The sequence below is a fragment of the Zonotrichia albicollis genome, chromosome 4 (assembly GCF_047830755.1).
Source record: "Zonotrichia albicollis isolate bZonAlb1 chromosome 4, bZonAlb1.hap1, whole genome shotgun sequence".
Taxonomy (NCBI): Eukaryota; Metazoa; Chordata; class Aves; order Passeriformes; family Passerellidae; genus Zonotrichia; species Zonotrichia albicollis.
In genome coordinates this window covers 5,250,544-5,274,659 of record NC_133822.1, presented here as the reverse complement: position 1 = coordinate 5,274,659, position 24,116 = coordinate 5,250,544, and the positions used below count along the sequence as shown (strand labels likewise).

Here is a 24,116-nt window from a genome sequence, read left to right as displayed (position 1 = left end):
ATATATATATATATATATATATATATATGTATGTATATGTATATGTATGTATATGTATATATGTATATATACCTATATATATGTGTGTATGTGTATATATATATATATACACATATATATACATGAAAAATATATATAATATATAATATATAATATATAATATATAATATATAATATATAATATATACAATATATATTATATATATAATACATATTTTATATATAATATTTATTATATATATATATATGCAATAAATCTATGTGGGACATTTATATGGTGTGCGTGTACATATTTTATATAAATACATTTATATATGGAATATATATATATATAATAATTTTTTTCCTTGTATTTTCCAACTTGCTGAGGGAGCCTGCGGTTCTCCCACTGCATGTGCTTGACCCCACCTCTTGCTCTCCTCCTGGCGCACATTTAGACGGGTATGCACCGAAATAAATACCTACACACGCACGCACACGCACACATACAATCGATTTCGGCTCCGCCTGAACCAAGATTTGCAGTGGAACCGTCACTAAATAAAATCCATAGGTTATTGTTAGGGATAACCGCTCTGCAGGCTGCAGAGAGGAGGTTGGGGATGTTTTATTTGCTATAATTAAACTGCCTCTCGTGCTCTGGAAAGAAAACCCACCCTCTCTGCCCCTACCCCGGGGAAAAGTTGCCAATAATCAATAATTCCCCCTTCTCCGGCTGTGAAAACACAGTCTCGGAGAGGTTATTTTTTAATATCGCTGTTGCAATCTCCGTTTCCAGGGAGGGGAAGAAAGCCCCCTCGGTGTTGATCTCCCCAAATCAGGCGCTTTGGCATTGATCCTGCGCTTTGTGTGCGCCGAGTATATTCGCTTTAAAACGATTTCCATTAAACGCGGCCGCCTACATCGGCGGGATCGCCCTGGTGACTTTGTGGGAGCGCTGGGCAGGGACAGAGGGGCTGGGGGGGACCCTCGGAAATTAAAATAATCGCCCCCCTCCCCACCCTCTTTCCCCCTTCGTCCACATCTTCCATTCACCCGGATCAGGGAGTTGGGAATAAAGTCAAAGCCAGACCCCAGCAAACAGCCGCGATTGTAAATTCCTACCCGTTACAACCAAGGTGCAAAATGTATTTATAAAAATATATAAAGCACGTGGAAGGGGAGAATTTTAATTAAATCTTACTGCGGCTCTAACAACATCGAAGTGATATTTCATTCGGAGCCCGCCTCTTGCTTGTGTTTTATAGCGTTTTCTTGCCTCTGACTTTTTTTTTTTTTAAATATTAGACGAGGTACAGAATTATAAATGACTCTTTCCTTATCTGTGCTGCTCACATATCCAGGATCAGAGGAGCTGATTAAGAAAGAAGTCAGAGGCAACGTTGGATTCATAATGATTCGGAATAATGAATCCTTATCTCTGCTTTCCAGATTATCACCCTTTCAGCTCCCAATGTTTTGTTACATGGGATAATTTATTGCATCTAATACATCACAATGAATCTGATGGCGGAAAGCGATGGGCAACGTTGGAGGAAAAAAAATTCGTGGGTCCTTATTTTAGTTTAGTTTCATCCTGGGGGCAGCGAAACTGTTTTTTTTTTCTTATTTAATTGGGAAAATATAAGGTAAATCTGATAATAATAATAAAAAGAAGTTGGAAGGGGATGATGAGGCGCTTTAATTAGTGTGTCACTTTCAGACTGAAATTAAGAAAATCGACCGGAGCTTCTCCTCTCGGTGGCTCCGAGATCCTAATTTTACATGATTTATTTTTTATTTAAGGGGGAGATAATGCATCATAAACATTGAATAAAGCACGGAGCCGGGTTAAGATAAAACACAATTTGCATGTCTCTTTTTTTCCCTTTTTTTTTTTTTTTCATTCTGAAAGGGAGGGCTGCCAATAATGTTCTTTTTTTTTTTTTTTTTTTTTTTTTTTCTCCCCGCCCCGTTGCCGAATAAATACATGCATAGCAAAAAATCGATAAGATTTCTGCGAGGAGTCTCTTCCCTCTTTCTTCCTGTGTCTCTGCCTCCTTTTTTTTTTTTTTTTTTAAGGCATTTCTCATAAACTGGAGAAACTCCGAGCGTTGCTTTGTATGCAAATGAACGCTGCGCTGTGTTTCTGGCTGCAGAAATGAAACAGGGGATGGAGGGCGGGGTGGGGGGAAACAGGCACCTGAAATTATTGATATTCGTGCGCCTGGGGAGGGGAAGATCCGCCGATATTTTGCTGGATTTGAATGTATTCGTTTGAATCCTTGAAGGGAAGCAGCAGCCGGGCTCTGCCTCCCTCACCTGCGCAGGGAAAAATGAAATGTTTGCATTTCAAACATTTTCCGTGGCGAATAAACCCCCTTTGCTCCATTCCGAAGGATGAGGGGAGGAGGGAGGGATTCCCACAGCACTAACAACTCAGCCCAAAACTTGATCTCAACAAAAATCACCGCAAGGGTCAAACCCGATGAGGGGGTTTGGGAAAACCCCCTCAAAACCCTGCGAGGGAATGGGGGATGCTCCCGACCCGTGCTAGAGCATCCCCGCCTCTGAGAAAATGGTGCCTAAAATCCTCTGCGTGGTCACTTTGTGCGTCTCGGTTGTTTTTTTGCTTTAGGTGGGTTTTTCCCTTCTTTATTTTTTTCCCCCTTTGTGTGCAGCCACTCCTGATGCTAAAATTTCTGGGGACAGGTGCTGGCAGCTCTATTCTGCCTTGGTTTAAGTTTCCCTTGCTCCTTCTCATCCCTTCCTGGCTCTCATGGCACAGGGACGGTGTTTAATCATTAACCAGGTCTCGCACGGTCCTTTTTTCCAGGAAGTGAGAGCCGCTTCTAAAACCAGGTTGAAAAATAACTTGTTTTTCCCCTTTGCCTAAAGGGAAAGGTTCCCACCCGGGCTCTGGGGTGGGGGGGACCCCACGCCGCCCCCTCCCAGCTGTAGAATCCGTCCTTTCACACGCGATGTTTCACAAATCCCATCCAAACGCTAATCTCGGCTTCCTTACTCTTCCCCCTCCGTATATTCCGTGCAATATTTGTCAAGGAATTTCAAGTATCAATTAAAACCGCAATTTTTGATATTTCCCCCCTCCCAATCTGGAGTGTAGATGATTTGATAGGAATATACATATATATAATACCAGTTCTCCCTCAGATGAATTTATTGGACGGCGTCCCACCCTTAGCTGAACATTCAATATTCCAGCATTATCTCCACACTTAAACTCGCTTTCTCCATTTCTGTGCCAAGATAAATTTGCATAATATTTGCAGTTGTAATTAGCTGATGAACATCTCCCAGCCTTCCCCTTTGTTTTCCGCGCGTTTGGTCTTCAATTGATGCCACTTTCGATCTTTAATATTACAGGATCCCGATAGAGCATTTTATATCTTATCTGCAGCGCATGAAAGTCGTGCAGAAAGGGAGTGAGAAGGGGGAAAAAACGGGGAGAAAGGAGAGGGAGGAAAAGGCACTGAACGAAGCCGAACTAATCAGAGTTTCCAAAGGTTGTTTCAGACGCCTGAATCCGCAGTTACGGGCCAAACGAGATAAATGGTGAAATTAGAGCCATTTCAAATAGCGTAGGGCTCCATCAGGTGAGGGACCAGCATCTCCAGCATCTCCGCATCACCCGAGAAGGGCGCCGGGGCTGCGGCGGCGGAGCCGGGCAGGGGACGCGGGCTGCGGGGCGGGGGGTGGCAGCGTGTGCGTGTCCCCTGCAGGCTTGGGGACCCCGGGGTGGCGCCCTGCCGACTTTTAGGGACACGAGCACCAAAGTTGAGCTCTTTTATTTATTTTTTTTTTTTTTGGCGTGGCTGGGGGGAGCTGTGGGGAAGATGCTGTGGGGAAGAGGCTTTTCCTCACCCAAGGACTGGGTCGGGAGTAGCCGGCATCCCCTGACCCCCTTCCCCCGGAGCACCTTGAGTGAGCAGCCCACCCTCAGGGTCACCTCCGCTGGCAGAGCCGGGAGTAAAGGATGTTATCACGTCGGGAGGGTTATTAAACCGCTAATGAATGAGTGTCTGTGAGACTCTGGACGGGCTGGAGAGACTGCGGGAGGGGGGTCGGGGGGAGAGAGGAGGCAGAAAGGCTCGATCTTCATGCCAATCTCTGGAACAAATAGCTAACATTTAACGTTTACACCCTGCTTGGCGACGAACTGGCGCTCCACGGACCCCTGATCCAGGCTAAAATGTCCAGAAAGCCTTTGGAGAGAACAAGTTCCTAGCTATCAGGTTCTTCTGATCTCTCTCCTCCTTTCATAGGGCTTTGGTTTCAGGCTGGACTTGTCCAATGTCTGCTTTACCGCTGCGCGCTCCTAAATGAGTGTCAAGGAGGCGAATATCAAATAGCAGAGAGGTCAAGGCGATTTGGTTAACCGTTGGCTGGGCTGATGGCTTTAAACTTGTGTGGGAGGCTGGGGATGTGGTAGGGGGGAGGGAAGGGAAGGGGGGAAGGAGCCGGAGAGGAGGGGAAATAAACCCGAGAGAAGTGAAAGCAAGGAGGGAGAAGGAAGGGGGTGGAGGCTTAGAGAGCCCCCCAAAAAAGCAGGGTCAGGGGTTTCACTGTGATGAAGGGCTGTGGAGAGCTTGGGTGGAGGGTTTGGTGGTGGTCATGGCTGCTGTGGGGTGTCCCTGTCCATCATTTGGGAATATTTGGGAGTATTTGAGTGATGGATGAGCGTTGATGGCATCCACGTTTGGGCTTTTCCACATTTGATGTTTTCGGTGGGAAGCTGCAGGGTGTGGGTGGGTGCAGCCACAGGGGGTGGGAAACGGGGGATTTTGCAGGGTGTGGTTGGGGGGGATCACACTGAATTTGTGCTGAGGGAAAACCCCACAGTGCAGCTGAGAAGGTGCAGAGAGTGAGCCTGGGTGGGGTTTGGGGTCCTGAGGGTGATGCTGGGCATGGTAGGACAATGCCCAGGTAGGACGGCACTATCAGGGTGTTGGGAAAAAGAGGGATGTACAGGAGTATCTTCCTGTGGTGATGGAATGGCAGGATGAAGCAGAAGAGTCCATGCATGGATGGAATATAGAAGGATGGTTGTAAAGTGATAACGTGACCATGGCTGTAGCTGTGGGTGTGGGATGCAGGACCAATGTGAGGGGCCAGGTGTGAGAGGCACATGCTGGGTGATGAGCACAGGGTAAAACTGGGGCTCTCAAGAGCTGAGTGGCCCAGCAATGTTTTCAGGGGGCAAATCCCTTCCCTGAGTGCTCTTGAAGGCACAGCAAGCAGTGAAGAAACCAAAGCAAAATTCTACTTTGCCTGCAATGACCATCTACTCAAAATTTAAAAAAAAAAATAAAAATAAAGAATTTCCTGGAAGAAAAACTTCTCTGTTACTGAAGTACTGAAGTGGCCAATGAACAGAACAAACACTCAGGGCCTTTGCCAGCCACACTCCTCAGCTCTGAGGCCACACGTCCTCCCTTCCCAGCAATCACATTTTGCCCCTGACATTACCAGAAAACTCACTCTGGTCCCAGGTAATGTAAAGCTCAAATCAGCTGAACCAAGGCAAACAATGACCACAGGAAATGTGTGCACAGCCACACAGGGCTGAGCAGCACCGGCCCTTGGAACCAGCACAGAGTTTAGATAAAATGAAGAGGGTTTAGTTTCCATGATCTTCACCAACAAGTTGCAGAGCTCAGGAGAGTGGCACTGGAGGAAGAAATTCAGGTGAAGCCCCTGGGACTCTAAGGATAAAGCTGGAGTCTTTCTATTGCCCTGGATTTTGCATTTTGGATGCATTATAGGGGAAACTCTTTTCCTCCTGCTCTCCCTTTTGGAGGTACAAGAGAGACTTCAGGGGGTACAGACCACTACAAGAACAAGGGATGCTATGATGGACATTACAATGAAGCCTGGTACGGACAGGAGAGAGGATGGGAAAATCCCAGGATCAAATATGCATTTTGGATTATTTAAAAAAAAAAAAAGAAAGATAAAACTGTGATGGGTTTCATTGACTTGGCTGCTTGGGGCAATGTGGAGCCCAGCAAGACATCCCAGAAGTGTGTCCCAACAGAGAGGTGCCTCGTGTGTGTGCTTGGACACCAATGCACAGGGAATGTGTGTGCAGGGGGGGTGTGCACGTGCACAGCAGTGATCCCAGATATATTGTGGATTTTATACATATATATATGTATTCCATAGGAGGCTGAGAGCCATGGGTCCCTCCACCACGCCTGCATCCATCCACACACATCCACCCACCGAGGCCGCGTTTCCGGAGACATTCTCAAATAGAGCAGTGTAATTTCTCCGCTGATTTTGATTGACATGCTGTCCCTGGGATCATGTGTTAATCCCTTCTTCACTCAAGCCTTTTCATAACTCATTTCTCTCTGCTAGATGGAGACTCTGATGGTTACCGAGGCAACGATGATAGCACTAAGCCATTTCCCTCTCTGCACGGAGACCATTATTCCGCATGCATAGGCCATTTGCAACAAAGGTCGCCACAAAGTCATCCACAACACAGCACACGTTTATTAAACTTTTATTCTTTTTTTTTTCCCTCCCCCTAACAGAGAAACTAGCCAGCATATGTACAATATCTCTCACTTTTTTTTTTTTTGAGATCTTTGTAATATAGGTAATAATAACTGCAGCAGATATTATTGTACCCAAAGTCTATATCACAAAGATCAGGGGCTTAGAGTTCCTGGTCTAGAAAGATCATGCTTAGATGGTGAGGTTTTGAACCAATGATTCCTATTTGTCTTTTATTCTCCTATCAAATAGCAACTTTAATAGCAGTTGGAGGAAAAACAGCCGACGGCAATGATATGAGAGCGGTGTGAGGTGAATATTTGAATGTAAAACCCACACAGAGCTTTGCCCTGCACAACCAAGCACCTCCCAAAGCCCAATAACCATCAGCAGTGACCACCTTTTTTAATTTAATTTCTACCTGGCTCCTTACCAGAAGCACAAGTTGAAGGGGGTCTGTCTTGTGGAGCTGGTCCCAGGGTATTAAAAGCCAGCTCTGGCTCTATGAGAACAGAGTTAAAGTGCTGCTGGAAAGGCTCCCTGCTAAGCTGAGGTGTCCCTCCCCACCATGAGGCTTTGCCCATATGGGGCCACGCTGCTGGGTTTTATTTCAGCCCCATCCCTCTCCTCTGGAGACCAAACACGATGCGACGCTTGGGGACGGCTTTTAGCCAGCAGCCCTTTCCCACCGGGAGCACCACGGATGGAGGCACAAATGGCTGGTGGTGGATTCATGGATTTAGCACTGGAGACAACCTCAGCAATGTTACAGATGCCTGGAGTGTGTGTTTCCCCAGCCCCACCCCCTGCTCTGGTGGGTTTGCAGCCTGGGCTGGGCGGCTCGGACGGTCCCGCGGCACCAGGGCTGCTGCGGATGTGAAAGAGGAGGAGAAGATGGCCCACGGTGATAAGCTCCCAGGAAATTTCTATGGTGCCTCCTACTCTTCCCTGTCCAGACAGCTCCAGCTCTGCTCTGGGCTCTTATCTCTCTGTATTGCTGCACCTCTCTGGCCTCCCTCCTACAGAGTGCTGCTCAGCTTGGTGCAAACACACTCCTAATTGCACTGACCTGCCCCAAAGCCCTGATCCCATCTGCCCTCTCTGACTCCCATCACTGGCTTCACTGGTTTTAGCACCTATTTCATTTAAATGCTCCATGCCGCCTCTTCAAAGCCCAGCCCTGGCTATTCCACTGCTCCTCCCTTTATTTTCAATTTGGAAATTTAAAAAAAATTATAAATTGACAACCTTTAAACATTTAGTTTTCTTTCCTGGATATATGGAGATGCTTAAATGAATGAGAAGTCCACAAGAGCCCAAACTCTGCAAGTGTGTGAAGTCCTGTGCTTGGAGATGCACCTAAAGGAAAACACCTTCTGTGAGTAACCATCACTTGGAGGCAGCCACAGTGGTTTCCAAACCAGCCCCTGTGCTTGCTTACAAAGTGTCTGTTTTGCAAGACATTCAAGTAGTCAGAGACAAACAGGAGCTGGGGTTAAATCTCCCAATCTGCCATTTATCTGAAGAGTCACTTTCCCACTGAGGTACAACCACTGCAGAGGGGTGAAACACCCCTGGCCCAGCTGGCAAAGGAGACGCCGGTTTATGGTGGGAAATGGCTCCTCTGCTGAGGGGCTGATTTGGCAGAGAAAGAAGAAAGCAGCTGCCCTGGATCCTGCGAGGTGTTGGTGTCCAAGGCCTGTCACTTCCACCTTTGTGAGCTGATGTGGAGCCAAGTGAGAATTGTTCCACTAGTGGGGGGATCTGAGAGGCATTGATCCTGCAGAGAAGGTCCTGCTCTCAGGAGGATGCACTGTCTCATGGCACTTTTCACTCCTGTTTTTGCTCTAAATAATTAAGTTTTCCAAAGATACTGGGCAGGAAGATCTGGCCTTGCACTTGGCAAATGATGAACACCAAAGCCTGAAATGGAGGTGAGGAGGAGTGCAGGTGGAATCAAGCTGGACAAATAGATCTACTCTGTATTTTCTCAGTAGCTTAAAACATTTCACTCTCTGCTCTCCCCTTCATCCTATTCCCATACTGAATTTCCAAACCATATCCAGCCATTCTGAATAAAATCCTGTTACCTGTTAGACCTTTTTCCCCAACCCCTGCCCCATCCAGCACCTTGGCTGCTGTTGCATCACTTCTTTCATGGAAAGTCTCCTGCATATGTGCCTTGATATTAAAAAAAAGGATGAAAAAAATATTTATCATGATTTCTGCTCATAATGAGCTCTCCTGTCTCATTCAGGGATGCTTGAGGCCAGGAATTGCATGAGGATATTCACTTGTGATGCAGCCCTGGGATGGTGCTGGGACTTTTGAGCGAAGCGTGGCAGGTATTTCCAAGCCCCCTGCACTAATTGATGGGCTCTCTATATATCATGCCAGATAAAGGGCTCTTGCACAGTAAATGCTGATGTTTAGAACATCCTGATAGTGTTTTGTTAACAAGAAGATAACAGGAGAGCAAGATACGTTTGTTTAGCTGCCTATAGATAAACCAAATAGGGTCTTTGTTAAGTTTTCATGACTGATGGCAGGTACTAAGTGCGATAAATAATACCCCAGGTCCTGATTGGAGCTACTGTAGCACAAATTCCAACCTAAGGCACTGACCTGTGAGGGGGGATGGAAGGGTTAAAGGCTACAGGAGTGAAAAACTGAGATTTTTTGGGGGGGTGGCAACCCGTTTTTGCTGAACTGACAGTGGCCTGCTATGGCTTTTGCAATATTCCAGAAAAGTGGTACCCACCAGAAAACGAAAAAGATGTTGGTAATAAGGTATCTATGGAAGCAGGAGGGCAAAGAGAATACAAAAATTTACAAGGAGAGGGTGGCTCTGGATGGCACCAGTCCTAAGATCAATGGTGACCTGTCCTCTGAGGCTCTTCACCAGCTCATCTAGGATGGGATGCCCCAAGAGTCTTTGGAAGGGGAGGGAGAGCAAGGCTGTGTGGCAAAATCCCATTGAGCAGATCCCAAGCATCCTTCTCCTCCCACCCCAGGAGGATGCTGAGTCAAGGCAGCACCCACCTCCCTCCCAGGTTTGCCTGCCCAGGGTGCTTATTAGCACTTCTCCCCAAACCACCTGTAATTGCAAGGTGGGTCACTGCCAGCCCTCTTACAAAAGACAGCATTGTTATTGAGAGCTGAAGGGGGGGCCCTGAGTCATTGGAGGAGAGGAGCCACGGGGTCTGCCCACGATGCTCCCCAGTGGTTCCCAAAGGTGTCCCCAGGGATGCTCCAAGCTGCCAAGGCCAGTGACAGATCCCCAGCAGGGGGAGAGCTGCTCAGCCAGGCTTCCAAAACCTGCAGCTGCAAAACCTGTCCAGGTCTGGAAGCCAGGCCATGAAACACCCCAATTCCTCTCAGCTGTTGGAAAGGATTATAATTACAGTATCTTCAGCACCATCTTCCCTGAGAAGTCAGCAATTTGCTTCCCTTTTGTCTGTTTTCTTCTGCTTGTCTCGTGTTTTGTTTCCTCCTTCTCGTGATTTTTAGGAGAGGGGACTGCAGGAGCTGCACTGGGCTGATGCTGAAAGCACCCATGACCCTTGGGATGGTGCCTTCCCGGTGCACCCTGCTGAGGAAGAGGAAGAGGAAGAGGAAGGCTTCAAGCTTGACTCCATGGATTAAAACCTCTGAGATGCTGTGATTCTCTGCTCCTCTTCTGACAGAGGTGAAACCAAAAAGCAGCCGTGGCACCCCCAAGGTGATTTTGCACAAAAACTCTGATGCCCAGCTGAGTGCCATGTTTTGGCTCCCTAGGAACTGGGAATGCGGAGCTCAGTGTCCTGCTTTTCACTTAAGAATGGAATGGGTCCGTGAGGAGGTTGTACAATTTGGCTTTTGTTTTTCTATGCCAGCTGCTCACAAGGGTATTTATTTGTTGAGGGATTTTAAAATTTTAAGGCGATGTAAAGGGCTAGAGAAGAAAGAAAACACTAAACCGTGTTTGTGTGGTGTCCTGAATTATTTTTAAAAAATATCTGGACTAGCCCTGCTCCTTGCCCAGGGAGAGACCAAGAGCTGCTAGTTTCTACTCCTTCAGAACCAGGGCCATGCCAAACCCACTCTAAACCCAGACAAATCTACAGTTGTTCCCAAGCAGAAATACTGGAAGTGGATGGAAACTTTGCACTCAAGGCTGGACTACACACATTTAAACACTCAAAGCCTGGAAATCGATGGATGGGGTGGAAACTCTACCCGAAAACTTATGGGGAAGATCCTAAATTTGCATTTCACAACAACATGCAATGTGGGACTCACTCTGTGCTGGGCTTCAGAGCCAGCCCAGAATGAGGGAGAGATGTAAATGAAAAGTTAGTGGATCTTCCTGAGACAACTTTGAACAGGCATCCAAAAAAATGAATGTGTTTTCTTCTAATTAGGAGTGCTCATTATATCTCATGGTGATCTACAAAACAAGCCACATGCCAGTTATTGCTGGTACAAGCACAACAATTCTGACTGTGGGAAAAAAGTATTTCCAGGCATGTAGGACACAAAACGTGCTAAAGGCATTTTAATGACACTTTAATTAATCTCTAGGCATAGGTTAAGCAGGGAATATCTAAAAAAGGTGTGTATGTGTGTGGGGGGTAATAACGAAAGTTAGGACTCAAATCAAAAGATGCTTTAGTACCTGCATATGTTATTAAATATAATTATATTCATTTAAAATATCCCCACGCACAAAAAATGGTAAACTGGAATGAAGGTTGCAAGCAAATCTCAATAAATCAAGGCTGACAAAAAAATGTATCAAAAGAATGTTATGATTATCATATGAACAAAAACAAACCTGAATAAATTTAGAGTTAAGGTGAGTTTTAAGAAAAGAAATCCAAACACTAGGTATGGAAAATTACCCAGTGAAGGCAGCTAAACCACTTCAACTCAGAGATGGGTTACAACAACCTAGAGAAAAAGCCAGTGTGGATTTAGAAACACATTATCCTCACCCAGGACCACAGAAATGGAAATGCCTTTCTCAGATATGTGTTGATAAGAGTTTATTGCAAAGATCTGGGAGACTCTCACTTCCATTCTGCTCACCAGACCACAGTCTTGTCTGTGCAAACACTCATGACAAAGCAACTGGGCTCTCTGCAGAGGTGCATCTTTTGGTTCAGGAAGAAATAAACCTGATTTTACCTTAGATCACCACTTCCTGCCCAGTTATTGCCAGGGCTCTGCTTGCAGAGTATCCCAGCTGTGGTTAGAGGTGTGTCAGGCAGCCTTGGGGGAGCCTGTGCACAGGCATCTCCCCATGCCTTGGTTTGGATGGACCTTGCAGAGAGATCCAGACTTTTGCATGTCTGTCACAGGGAGATCTTGGCTGCTGAACCCTATTTTTGGGATGAAAATTCAACATAAACTTGTGCCCCCAGTGACACGTTCATATAAAGGCGCCTGGAAAAGTACCGGGTACCCAAGGATGAAAGAGCCTCAAAGGTATAATTCTGCAACAAATGTCACTATTAAAGCAAGGATTAGATTAGAGGGGACCTCAGGCTTTAAAAGCAGAAGAAAATTTCCCTTCTTGTGCCATCAGGTGCAGACACTGACCCTCTTGGGATCAGACAGCTCCAGCAGCAGTGGTCAACCTGGTGTCAATGGGAGCTCAGAGGTGCCTGTTCCAATCATGGCTGTGGGGAGCTCAGAGGGGCCTGATCCCCTCATGGCTGTGGGGAACTCAGAGGGGCCTGTTCCAATCATGGCTGTGGGGAACTCAGAGGGGCCTGTTCCAACCATGGCTGTGGGGAGCTCAGAGGGGCCTGATCCCCTCATGGCTGTGGGGAGCTCAGAGGGGCCTGATCCCATCATGGCTGTGGGGAGCTCAGAGGGGCCTGATCCCCTGTGGTAGTGGGAAGATCAGAGGGCCCCATTCCCATACTGGCTATGGGGAGCTCAGAGGTGCTGTTCCCATCCTGGCTGTGCCCCCAACGTGCTCTGTGACCTGGCACAAATCACGTCACCACCCTGCTTTGGTTTCGCTGCTCGCAACGCCAGCAGAAAACAAATCAGTCCTTGTTCACAGAAAGTGAGTGATGCTTGCCTGGCCCCAGGATTTCTCCAGGCACATCTGATGGGAACTGCCACAGCTTTTGAGTCCTTAAGCCATTAAACAAATACCAATGCTGGATAGTTACCTGGTTTTATTACCCTCTCCCAGCAATGACTGGGACATGCAGCTGCCTTGCCCAAAGGCACATATGGGAATGGCAAGGTGGGATGTGCTGCGCCAGGATGGGAAATTTGACTGGATATCTCATAAAATGATTTGGGTTGGAAGAGACTTTGAAGATCATCCTATTCCAACCCTCCTGCCATAGGCAGGGACACCTTCCACTAAACCAGGTTGCTCCAAGCCCCATCCACCTGACCTTGGACACTTCCAGGCATAGGTCATCAACTGCTACTCTGGGCAACCTGTTCCAGTGCCTCATCAACCTCACAGTCAAGAATAATATCCTAATATCCAACCTAAATCTACCCTCTTTGAGGATAGAAAGTTTGGAAGATCCACCTCCAGCAAATGATAACAGGCACTTGCACAGAGGGGAAACGTAGAGTCAGAAAAGTGAAAGTGAGGGACCCATTGCAAGCAGCAGGACACTTCTGATTGAGAGAAGGATAACTCAGAATGGAAGTAAGCAGCTAAATTACTACGTTGTTGCAGAAAATCAGAGTTCTTTGGGGGAGGCAATGCCAAGAGTGTGTTCAGCTCTGAAACTATTTTGCAACGTGTGCATGTGAGGCTGGATTCATATCAGAGGCCTGAGCAATGTGATTTGGCAAGTGTTAACTCCATGACCAGTGCATGCCATCCAGAAGCCAGAAGAAAAACAAAGATGTGATGCAGCTCTGCAGCCATTTAAGCATGGCTTTGGTAAACAGAGCGGGTTTAACACTCACCAGAGCCTCAGGCACGGGCTAAGGCACTGGCTCCTCCCTCCACCCACCTGCACACTCAGTGGCTTGTACAAAACTTGGCCTAGTCAGAGCTCTGGAAATTAATCTGGTCCCCCCCTGTGTCTCTGCACCACCCTCCTTCCCTGACACCAAACCAGCACGCTTGGTTCTGCTCATAAACACCAGCAGACCACCAACCAAGACCAACTGAAAACGAGGAGCCAGGCGGGTATCCCAAGATCTGTGCCCTGTTAAAATCCCAGGGAATGCTTTCCAGCGAGCTGGTACAGCACAGCTGTGCCAACACGGGCACCTGGGTGTGGGAAGAATGCTGGCAGGGCGATGAACTCATTAAGGTGGAGCTCTGTCACCACCTCCTGCAGGAATCCGAGATGAGTCCATCGCTGTGTGGATCCTTGTGCAATGGGTGTAGGAAGGATCAGTCACTGAAGCTCTGCGCGCCGCGGCCAACGCCACCAGGAGAAACAGGAGCCCTTTCCATGTAAGCCAGCTGATCTGCCTGATATCAAGTGACTCATTAAGGGCTTACAGAACTTAAGTAGACCATAGTGTTGCTCTCTAGTAGTGGGAACTTCTTGGCTTGAGAGGAGGATTTGATACCAGCCAAAAGCTCACCTTGGGCCTCGCCGGCATTAGCAGCAGCGGATCTGCCCTGGGAGGCAGAAGGAAGTTGCAAACTTGCAGGAAGTTGCAAACTGCTCCTGTTTTTACTGTAAAGAATTAAGTTTTCCAAAGATGCTGGGCAGGAAGTTCTGGCCCTGCTCTTAGCAAATGATGAAGACCAAAGCCTGAAATGGAGGTGATGAGGGGTGAAGGCGGAATCAAGCTGGACAAACACATCTACTCTATGTTTTCTCAGTAGCTAAAAGCATTTCACCCTTTGCTCTCCCCTACATCCAATTCCCATACAAGCTCTTTGAAAGAATGAAAATATCTCATGTTGATTAGATTAATTAGAGAAAAATGTACACACAGATAGTGATTGGACATGGCTTTAAACTAAGAGAGACTTAGATTAGTTATTAGGAAGAAAATTCTTTCCTGTGAGCGTGCTGAGGCCCTGGCACAGGTTGCCCAGAGAAGCTGTGGCTGCCCCCTGGAAGTGTTCAAGGTCAGGTTGGATGAGGCTTGAAGCACCCTGGGATAGTGGAGGTGTCCCTGCCCATGGCAGGGGGATTGGAATGAGATGATTTTTAAGGCCCCTTCCATCCCAAACCATTCTATGGTTCTGTGATCTTCCAAATAGCTAAATAGTTTTCTTAAACACATCTGAATTGGAATCACCGTGACTTGGGTGCACAGGGCAAAACCATCCCATCTTGATGGCCCCCACAGAAGAAGGGTACTTGTAGCCAAAATTTGCAGATGAGAGAAATCATTGACATAGAGAATCAAATGAAGCAGGATCTGCTTCTAAAGAACTTGGTAGGAAGATGTTTTTCCCAATTCTAATGGATACAAGGGTTTTGCAAAATAGATCCATGTGATCTGATTAACACAAGTAGATTAAGTCCTAATAAAGGTTAAGTGACTGCACAGCAATGGCTGCTTGAGCTTTGCCATGTTTGCTGTGGAACATCCAGGAAGACTTAAAAACCACTCTAGACAGGATGGGCTTGTGGCACATGAAGTTTACATTCAGTAAATTTGGAATACATTTCTCCACTGCAAGATTCACCAAACTCAAGCATTTTCATCTGACTCTCTCACTGGCTCAGCTCAAGCCATTGGACAGGTCATGATTATATTCCCTAAACATCATCTCATGTATTAGAGAGCTATGACTCCTTCAGTGGAATCCTCAGCATGAAACCGATGAACATCCTTGCTTTGGGAAAGTTTTTTTTTTTTTTTTTCTTTTTTTTTTTGGTCAGAAATCCTGAAAACAAAAAATGCAGCATTTAGCCAGCCAAGACTGTGAGGGCTGGAGGGATGTGGTTCCTCCTGAGCTGTGGCACTGCAAATCCAGCAGATTTTAGAGAGTAGGTGGCACTGAGAGCCAGTGGTTGGGTCAGGTTATTAGATATCAAGGCAAAGTCCTGGATTTTGGGCTTGACTGAGCATCTGTCTTTGCAGAAAATATAGAGAACAACAGCATCACTTCATCCACAGCATCTTAATACGTGCCAGCTCCAAGCACCAACGCAGGCATTTCACAGCCCACAAGGCCCAGAGAAGGCAGCTATTGTACGAATTATGAGAGGTGTTTTTTGATGTCCCCAAAGTAATTTTAAGCAAGAAGCTGCTTCTCAGATAAACTCCACCAGATATCCCTGGAAGCAAAAAAGAACTAGTAGGAAAATAAGGTCTTAATGTGAGCTCAGCTCGGCTCCTTTAACAGAAAAGCTCAAAATTAGTGAAGGAAAAGAGAGTTGGTTTCATGTTGGAAAAGTTATTGGAAGAGGGTCAAGTAAAGCCTGCAAAGCCAAAGGATCTCTTTGGTTCTGGAGATGGTTTCCAGTTCCCAACTTCAATGAAAGCACGTTTTCAGCTGAGGAGCAGGTTCAAGGACAGTTCTGTCACTGGGGAAGCTCCCAATGGCTCTGTAGTTTTATCCAGCCCTTGTGAAGGGTGTTATTGTTATTTAAACCATGGGAAGGTCTGGGCTTCACAGGGCAGGAAACGTTATCCTCCTCCTGTGGATGGAAACTGGGACACGCTCTGATCCTGCACCTGAACACACCACAGCAGAGCTGAGAGCTGTGCCCAGCTTTCCTGGTAGCAAGACCAAGTTTTTCCCTTTGAATCCATGCAACCGTGACCATTTGGGCAAGAAAAACCCACAAGCAGAGGTGTATCCCTAAAAAGACAATTCTGACAGCATTTATCAAAAAGTGCTGTAAATGACAACTCAGTTAAAAATAAACCACTGCACACTGTCTCCTGTCCCTATTTCCTAATAATTTATATAAGAGGAAAAAAAATTATATTTTTTTTCTAAATCTGGATGCCAAATTTAAAAAAACCCATTGCAAACAGTGCCCAGTCCCACATCTGGGGAAGGATCACCTTGAAGGAAGGAGGATGAAGGTCACCTGTGCACAGTTAAGCAGCAGTGGCATTGGAGGCCCCAGGTGACACCAGGGCTGGTGACATGCCATCACACTTGTCATTAGTCCCACAGCAAGCAAATGACAGGCACTGCAAGATGCTGGCTTAGGGAGGAATTGACAGCAAAGACTTTGAAATTTGTAAACCAAATTCCTGCTCATGATAGGTGATGAAACCTAAATTTTTGTAAACATGTTCCAAGTCTACTTCTCTGTCATTCCCTCGTTTAGGCAATAAAATAATCAAATTATTTTCTGTTTGGTTTTGTAAAGCTGTTTTGTAGTCATTATGGGAGCATTCATATTGAAAACATAACAGGGAGTTGTGTTCACATGAAATTACTTTCTCATTGTGTTTTACAAATTGCATGGAAAATCTTCCACCTATCCCAGGTTTAGCTCATATTTTGTTTTCTGAAGGAAATTTGCCTTCTTGATCAAAGCTTGAGGCAGCAATCACTGAATAATAGAAAGGTTTGGGTTGGAAAGGATCATCCATTTAAAGATCACCTATTTCCAACCAATATTGCACCAAACCTCAACTATGACCATGTTTGGTGTCACCATTCTGGAATGGAGTCCCCACTTCTCAAGGCACCCAGTAGCTGCTGAGCTGAGTTGGCTTTGGCACCTGACACCTGAGTTAAGGGGCCAGGACTCTGGAGCAGACAAGGACTAGAAGGAAAATTTAAGGGGTGACTGCCAAGGGGGAACAGATGGTCTGGAAGCCCTCAGCTCTCCTCTGTCCATGTGAGGGGTATCACAGGATTTAAAGTCCTGGTGCAAAAGGTGACTCCATAAGCATCTTAGAATCATAGAACCCTATGGTCTATGGTTTAAGGTCCCTTCCAATCTATGGCTTAGATTGGAAGGGACCTTAAAGATCACCTCATTCCAACCCCTCTGCCATGTGCAGGGACACCTTCCAGTATACCAGGTTGCACCAAGCCCTGTCCAACTTTGACATTAAAAATTCCCAGGGATGGGGCATCTACCACCCCTCTGGGTAACCTGCTATAGTGTTTCACCACTATCACCATAAAAACTCTTTTCCTTGCACTTACTCTGAATGAACTTCCTTTTGTTTTGCCCTGCCACCACAGACCCTGTTAAATAAAACCTCTGACCCCCTCCTTCACCCACTGCAAACCTGGGAGAGGCTGAAGCAGCACCTTGGAGGGAAAGCACCCTTGGCTTGGCTGCCCCAGCTCACAGTTAATGGTTTCTGCTCACAAGAGCCAGGTACAAGAGCTGTTTGCTGGCTGCAAATCTCCCGTTACAGCCTCCTCTGCCATCCAGCACACATGGATTAATAGCAGCTTTCTACTTTTGAGGTTACAGCTGATCCAAAAGTCCCCAGAAGAAAGGACGAGTTTCCTAAGCGGCATGACTGACAAGATGGTGAAGAGGGAGTTTATTCAGAGCATTATCTAATTCATTCCCCAGTGAAGGAAACTCATCTACTTTTGAGACTTAAAACTTCTAAAGAAAACTGCTATGATCTAAAGAGATTGGCCATAAAACTATTTGTATTGAAAACTTAGCCAGCATGCCTTTAGTGAACTTCATTCATTAACATTCTTCCTGGCAAGGTTTCCATATCTCAGCGTTCATTTTATACTTTAATTTGGTTAGTAGGTCTTTGTTTAATCGTCCTATTGAAAGGAGAACAAAGAAGGTTTAGGTGATACAGTGAAGTAATACACTATATTTTATCTCTCTAAAGCCCAGACAAAGTCAGCAGGCTCTGATACCCTCTGATTTGGGGGTTTTTTTTAATTCCCTTTCTCTTCCAGGACATTTGGAATCACAAATCAGTTGCAGAGCATAAAGATCCTCACTGTACTTAGCTGTGGACACCTTTAGAAGAGAAACACCTTGTCAAGCAGAGAAATGATGCTCTGAGCACAACATACAGCACCAAAGGAAGATTATCTTGGGAAAAGGGCATTCCCATTACTACAGGGATGGATGCCCTGCTTTTATATCCATGTCCTCCAATAAAAGTCAGCAGTCAAGATAGTTTCTTCCATTTCTGAATTTTGTGCTTACTGTCTCGATATCAGCTCTATGTTTTTTTCTGGATGCAAAACTCATTAACAAACTGCAATTTTGCCTAATGACTAACCTGCTTCACAGCCAGCACCCAGCATAGCAACCTACAGGCACTGGCTGCCCTGGATAAAAAAGATGAGAAGGATAAAAAGGATAAAAAGATGAAAAATCCTCCAAACAGAGCTGCTTCCCAGCCCCAACACCGGCTGTGCCAGTGGGCAGCTCCTGGGCTGCTGTAAACTGACACAGCTCCAACTGACTCCCAACTGACTCCAGATAAAAATCTGGCCCCAGAGTAACGGCAGGATTCAACAAGCTTTTCTCACGGAATAGTTTTTGTGCTCCTTTCTTGAATATTTACGACCCATCCTCACTGTCCTGCTTAAATCCACTACACACAGTGCCTTCATAAAGGGGGAAAACTGTACCTGTCTACTCTTTAAGTGTAGCAGCTGGTGAGTTGTCTCCTCACTGAAAACTCTTTAATTCTTTACTTTCTACACTTTACACCAGTTTTATTCCAACTCTCCACTGATGCTTCCCCTGATGAAGCTGATTTCAAGGCAGGAAAACCATTCAGAGACGTGGATGTTCTTCCATGGCAAGCAAACCAACCTGCAGCCCACCCACTGTGCCCTCTTCTCACGGATGGTGGTGTCCAAAACACACCACCAAATCATAAAAGGACCCAAAATCCCAACCCCAAAATCAAGCAGTGACTCTAGGGAGCAGCCCCAACAGCTCCCTCATTTTCCATACACAAAGTTTATGGAGAAGACATCCAACCTCTGAAGTTATCAGCAGCAAATACAAAAGTCTGGGGAAGGAGCTGGGCTTGCTCAGGGCTGGGTGGGGCCAGGGGCTGTAAAGAAGGTCCAAGTCACACACACTGCTCAGGGATAACCATTTCTGAAATGATTATTCATTAATGCCACTGATTCCTGATCCACAGCAGCGTAAGTGAAAGGGAGGCAGGCTCAGCACCAAGCGTGGCTTCAAACTGATGACCCGGAGGTGAAGGGCCCCTTCTCCTGTTACTAATCCCCTCAGCCACACAAGCCTCCTGAAAATGATGCTTTGGTTTTATTGCCACAGGGGTCATTTATAAAATCATAAAAGCCAGGTTAAGAAACCAACCCAGAAGCAGCAAGGCCAAGCATGCAGAGAAAGAGCTGAACAGCCATCCAACAGGGCAAGTTCAGCCCTCCCATGGCATCCTGAGTAATTCAGCTGATTACATGTGAGAAGTTCTGATTCATGAAGAGGAGGAGGAAATGCATAAACAACTTACCAAAAGCTAATTTCTTTATTATTGCAACCAGAAATGACCAAAGACAGCGTATTTTGTATGTCTGCACATTACATGTGGAAAAAACCAAAAATCAGCATTGCAACATCCAACAAGTCAAAATAAAATAGAATAAAAAAAAATCAAATCCAAGAACTTTCTTGACTGGTAATTAACAGGGACGGAATATAAACGAGATGGCATTGAACAAAGCAGGTAACAGTGCACTTTTAATAAACCAATTTCATCCATATCACCACTGATTTGCAATTTAACAGTTCTATCAGCAAAGCCTCATTTCCCTAACTAGACTGGTACTTTTAAAAACATGACTAATTCACTCTCATTAATATCAATTTGGATGCATTTAAAAAATAACTCTTAATATCTGCACAACAGGCTAAAGGGTCATATTTCTCCAACATCAGACGTTCTTACTGCATCGGTTTAAAATACAAATATCCCCAAATTAACCAATGCAATCTAAAATTGATTAGAAAACAAAAGGCATGAATTGTTTTCAAGATTTATTCTTATTTAGCTCTGAGACCCATTGCACCACAATATCTAACACTGACTTTTATTTCAGTTTCTCTGCACCTTCCCCTCACATTTTCAAGGGGGAATGTGTCTGGGATCCAGTTTACTGGTCTTTCCAAGGGGATACACAAAGCAGAGGAACACACCTGCATCTCCTCTACCTAAATACAATGCTTTTGGCAAACTCACTAACCACTTGTTTAAAAAAAAGGAGAAAAATGGAAAAAAAAAAAAAGTCCATTCCAGCTACAGATTAACACGCTGTAGCTGCCACCAGAAGTGCAGAGCCCCCCTGGCCTAAGCTCCCAATTCAGAAGGCATTTAAGCACATGTATAACCAAGTGTGGGAACAGGCTGCTTGAAGGCAATAGGATTACTCACTTCTTAAGAAGTTACCACATGTTTAAGTATCTGAATCAAGGCCTAATTATGGTGCTGGCCACCTCCTCGTGCACGCACAGCTGGGACAGAGCTCACCAATCCCTCACAGCCATGAGGACAGGCGTTTGTCACACGGGCTTTTAGTAGCTGCTAGGTTTGTATTCTCGGGCAAACGACAACAAAAATCCTCAAGCCCTAAAAAATAATTAAAAAAAAATATTTATAAATATCAGCTATTTACACGTGTGAAAATCTTTTAATGGGAAGTGTTTTTACACACTGATGAAATGTACAAGCAATGAAAAGTTACGTTGACAAAGACTTAAAAAAAACCAAAAACAAAACAATAAACTAAAAATCAATGTATAAAATATATTACAGGTCCACCAAAAGAAATTCACACGGAAGAAACAAACTGACACAATAGAAACTTTTCTTTTTAAAAAATAGAAGATATATCACAAAAGCTTGAACATGTTTATTTTATGTTAGTACTAAAAATCAAGGAAAAAAGCTTCATATATTCTCATCACAAAAATATTTACCAGCCACTTTTTATTTCCACATTATGATTATCTGGCTCAGCAAGAGTCGAGGCTGAACTGTATCCAGACTACAGAAATCATTCCAGAAGGTTGTCTCAGTTTACAACTTACTGCAATTTACATTTTCTCCTCCTCTCAGCACCTTACTGCAAAGGTTCCAGAGGGATTAATAACAAATCGAGAAAGAATAGGACAGATATCTGTATTTACAACATTCATCTGCGTTGCTGCCGAGCCACAGGAGCGGAGCGGTCCCGGAAACCACCGAAGCCTTCACGGCGCTCTGTGCAAACTCCCCTTGCCAGGGGGAAGAAACAGCATCAGAATGTACCAAAATCCAATGCCCTGGGCTCGGACAGTCTGTGAAACCCAACAGCCCCTGAGCAAGGGCATCTCCTCGCCCCTGATTCACTGCAGGGACACAAACGACCCTGGCAGGGTGATCCCTCCTGCAGCCGAGTCGGGGCGGGAGGTGCCGCGGTGACCGCACGATTTCAGTCCCTGCCAAGCCTTCAGTGTGCCCTGTGCTTCCTCTTCTTGTGTTTTTTATCCTTCCTTTTGTTGGCACACTTGGAGCAGAACCACTGCATCTCTTCTGGGGGTGCAGCCGTAAGCCCAACGCAAGGCCTGGGAAGGACAGGAAAATATCACATCATCTCAGTGGGGTAACGTTGCTCTTGTGTCTTACTCCAAAAGATGCCACTTGCCAGTGGGAGACTGGATCTGGCTTCAAATTAATACAGCAATTATCTTAACAAATATAATAATCAAAACCTAAGAACTCTTGCTTTGAAACAAAAGCGAAATATCAAAAGGATACTCAGATAAAAAGTGTTGTTTTAGTAGAAAATATGAGTGCACTTTCAGGTGTAATAGACTAGATTTAAAATAATTTCAAATGCTTCTTTAACGCATCTGCAAAAAACCCTTATGATTTTATGTAGCTTTAAAAAAAAATCGCCTAAAAAGTGATTAATTTCCCCTAACCTTTTTATAAGAGCTGACATTTATATTACTGTTCATACAATGCTTCATAATTTGAACTGTCTATCTGTATACACTGTGCTCATAATCCTGTAGTTCTCACAAAATTACCGGAATCAGCAATATTTCCCAGCAGTTTCAAAAACAACCGTTATCACCAATGCCCATTAATTAAAAAGTAACTCTCCTTCACAGCTTAAAATCTGCCTTTTCAAATTTCAGAGCAACAGAGATAAAAATATCTTCCAGATTATTAAATTGGACACAGTAAAGCTATTTAAATATTCCCAATGTCATGAACTATTAGAAAAAAAAAAAGGGTTTTTTAATAATATAGCCCCAATCTGCCAGGCACTGGCAGAGCAGGATGGATGAGAGGAACTTACCAGTGATACCAATCATCGCAGTCATCACAACCTATCATTGGACTGCCATCATCTGGCTTGTTACAGCCAGGACAGATCCAGATCTGGTTACCCCACTCGTCTCGGATCTGGTGCAAAGAAAAGCAAAGTTAGATGGTTTTCAGGGCTAAGCAGGCAGGAAAATTGACATGAAAAAAAAAAAACCCCACCAACAAAAAAAATGTTTCTTGCTTATCTGGCTAAGCCATTCAGCAGCCCCTGTTGTTATGTGTGAATTCTCTGATCATGAGAGCTCACTGTTACGTCTTAATTGATTTTCCTACACTGCTCATGACGACAAAATCATGTATTTTCCTGCATTGTCCTGTAAACCAGTAAAGCCAGTTACACCACCCAACCTAAGCAAAGGCATTCACACACAGAGCCAGGGCTTAAGGACACAATTCCCTCTCTGTCTATACTTTTAAAATTCGACCCTGTTAATGGCAAGCAGGAGCCACGGCAGCCTCCTGCGTAAGATAACAGTTCTTATGTGCATGTAAAATATACAGCGCCGTGTGTATATATTGCTGCATTACTTATTAGCCAAAGTCTTCAACTCCAACGAGCTGATAAGATCAGGATATAAAAAAAGTTGTTACTGAGTAACTTTCCATTCCCCTTATGACATTTATGTCGCAGTACAATTTACTAAAGGGTAAATGAAACAAGAAAGGCAGATCATTTACAGTACTGGGCAGCTGCTCACCGGGTTCATCATATGCATTTTTTTTTAATGTTTATATCCTGCTCGACCCATTTGTTTGTATTTTTAGATTTCCAGTGGTTCTTGAGCAGCTCTTTGCTAAAAACATACACGCAAAATGTCACAGAATCCACCTAAAGGAGTGCAATTAACAGCACAAAGTACAAAATGTCTGGGGCATTACCCTGACTCCATCACTCCTTTATGAAGATTTGCACATTATCGCTGAATCTCAAAAGCAGAAATTGTTTTGTTCTCAGCTTTTGTGCATTTACACATATCTCAGGCAATAACTTTGTGCTATCTGTACAGCTTACAAACACAATATTAAAAAGTAGCAGATGAAAAGCTCCAAATGTTCTTAGTAAAAAAAAAAAAAGCCACTACACGGTGGTTTGTACATCTTACACCACTTCCTGAAAAATCAATAGGAATGCACCAGAGCTGCAACCAACACATCCCTCTTCCCTGATTCTTCTTAAAGCCTTGAATGTTTTTGTGGTTTAAAACTCAAAACTACAAGTCCCAGGAATAATAACCAGGGAACAATCCTCTTCCCAACAGAGATATGGAGTAGGCACCATCACAAAATTAACTCAATTTCCAAGCTGATTGATTGCAATAATCATTCCTATCTACCATCTAATCTCACATCTGCAAAGTCATTTTAAGTTGCTGGAGAAGCATCTGCTCCCCACATGAAGTGTC

The 24,116-nt window shown here is 44.9% G+C and overlaps 1 protein-coding gene across 1 annotated transcript in view; it reads right to left on the bottom strand.

Moving 5' to 3' along the window:
• Window positions 1–19,847: 19,847 nt before the first annotated feature.
• The window catches only part of TAF3 (TATA-box binding protein associated factor 3), a 114,788-nt gene continuing 110,519 nt past the window's right edge, over window positions 19,848–24,116 (bottom strand). The window contains exons 6-7 of the mRNA XM_074538717.1: window positions 22,685–22,791; window positions 19,848–21,941 (exon numbers count right to left, since the gene is read on the bottom strand). Coding sequence (XP_074394818.1) covers window positions 21,827–21,941; window positions 22,685–22,791 — 222 coding nt within the window. The 3' untranslated portion in view covers window positions 19,848–21,826. The remainder of the gene's footprint in view (window positions 21,942–22,684; window positions 22,792–24,116) is intronic.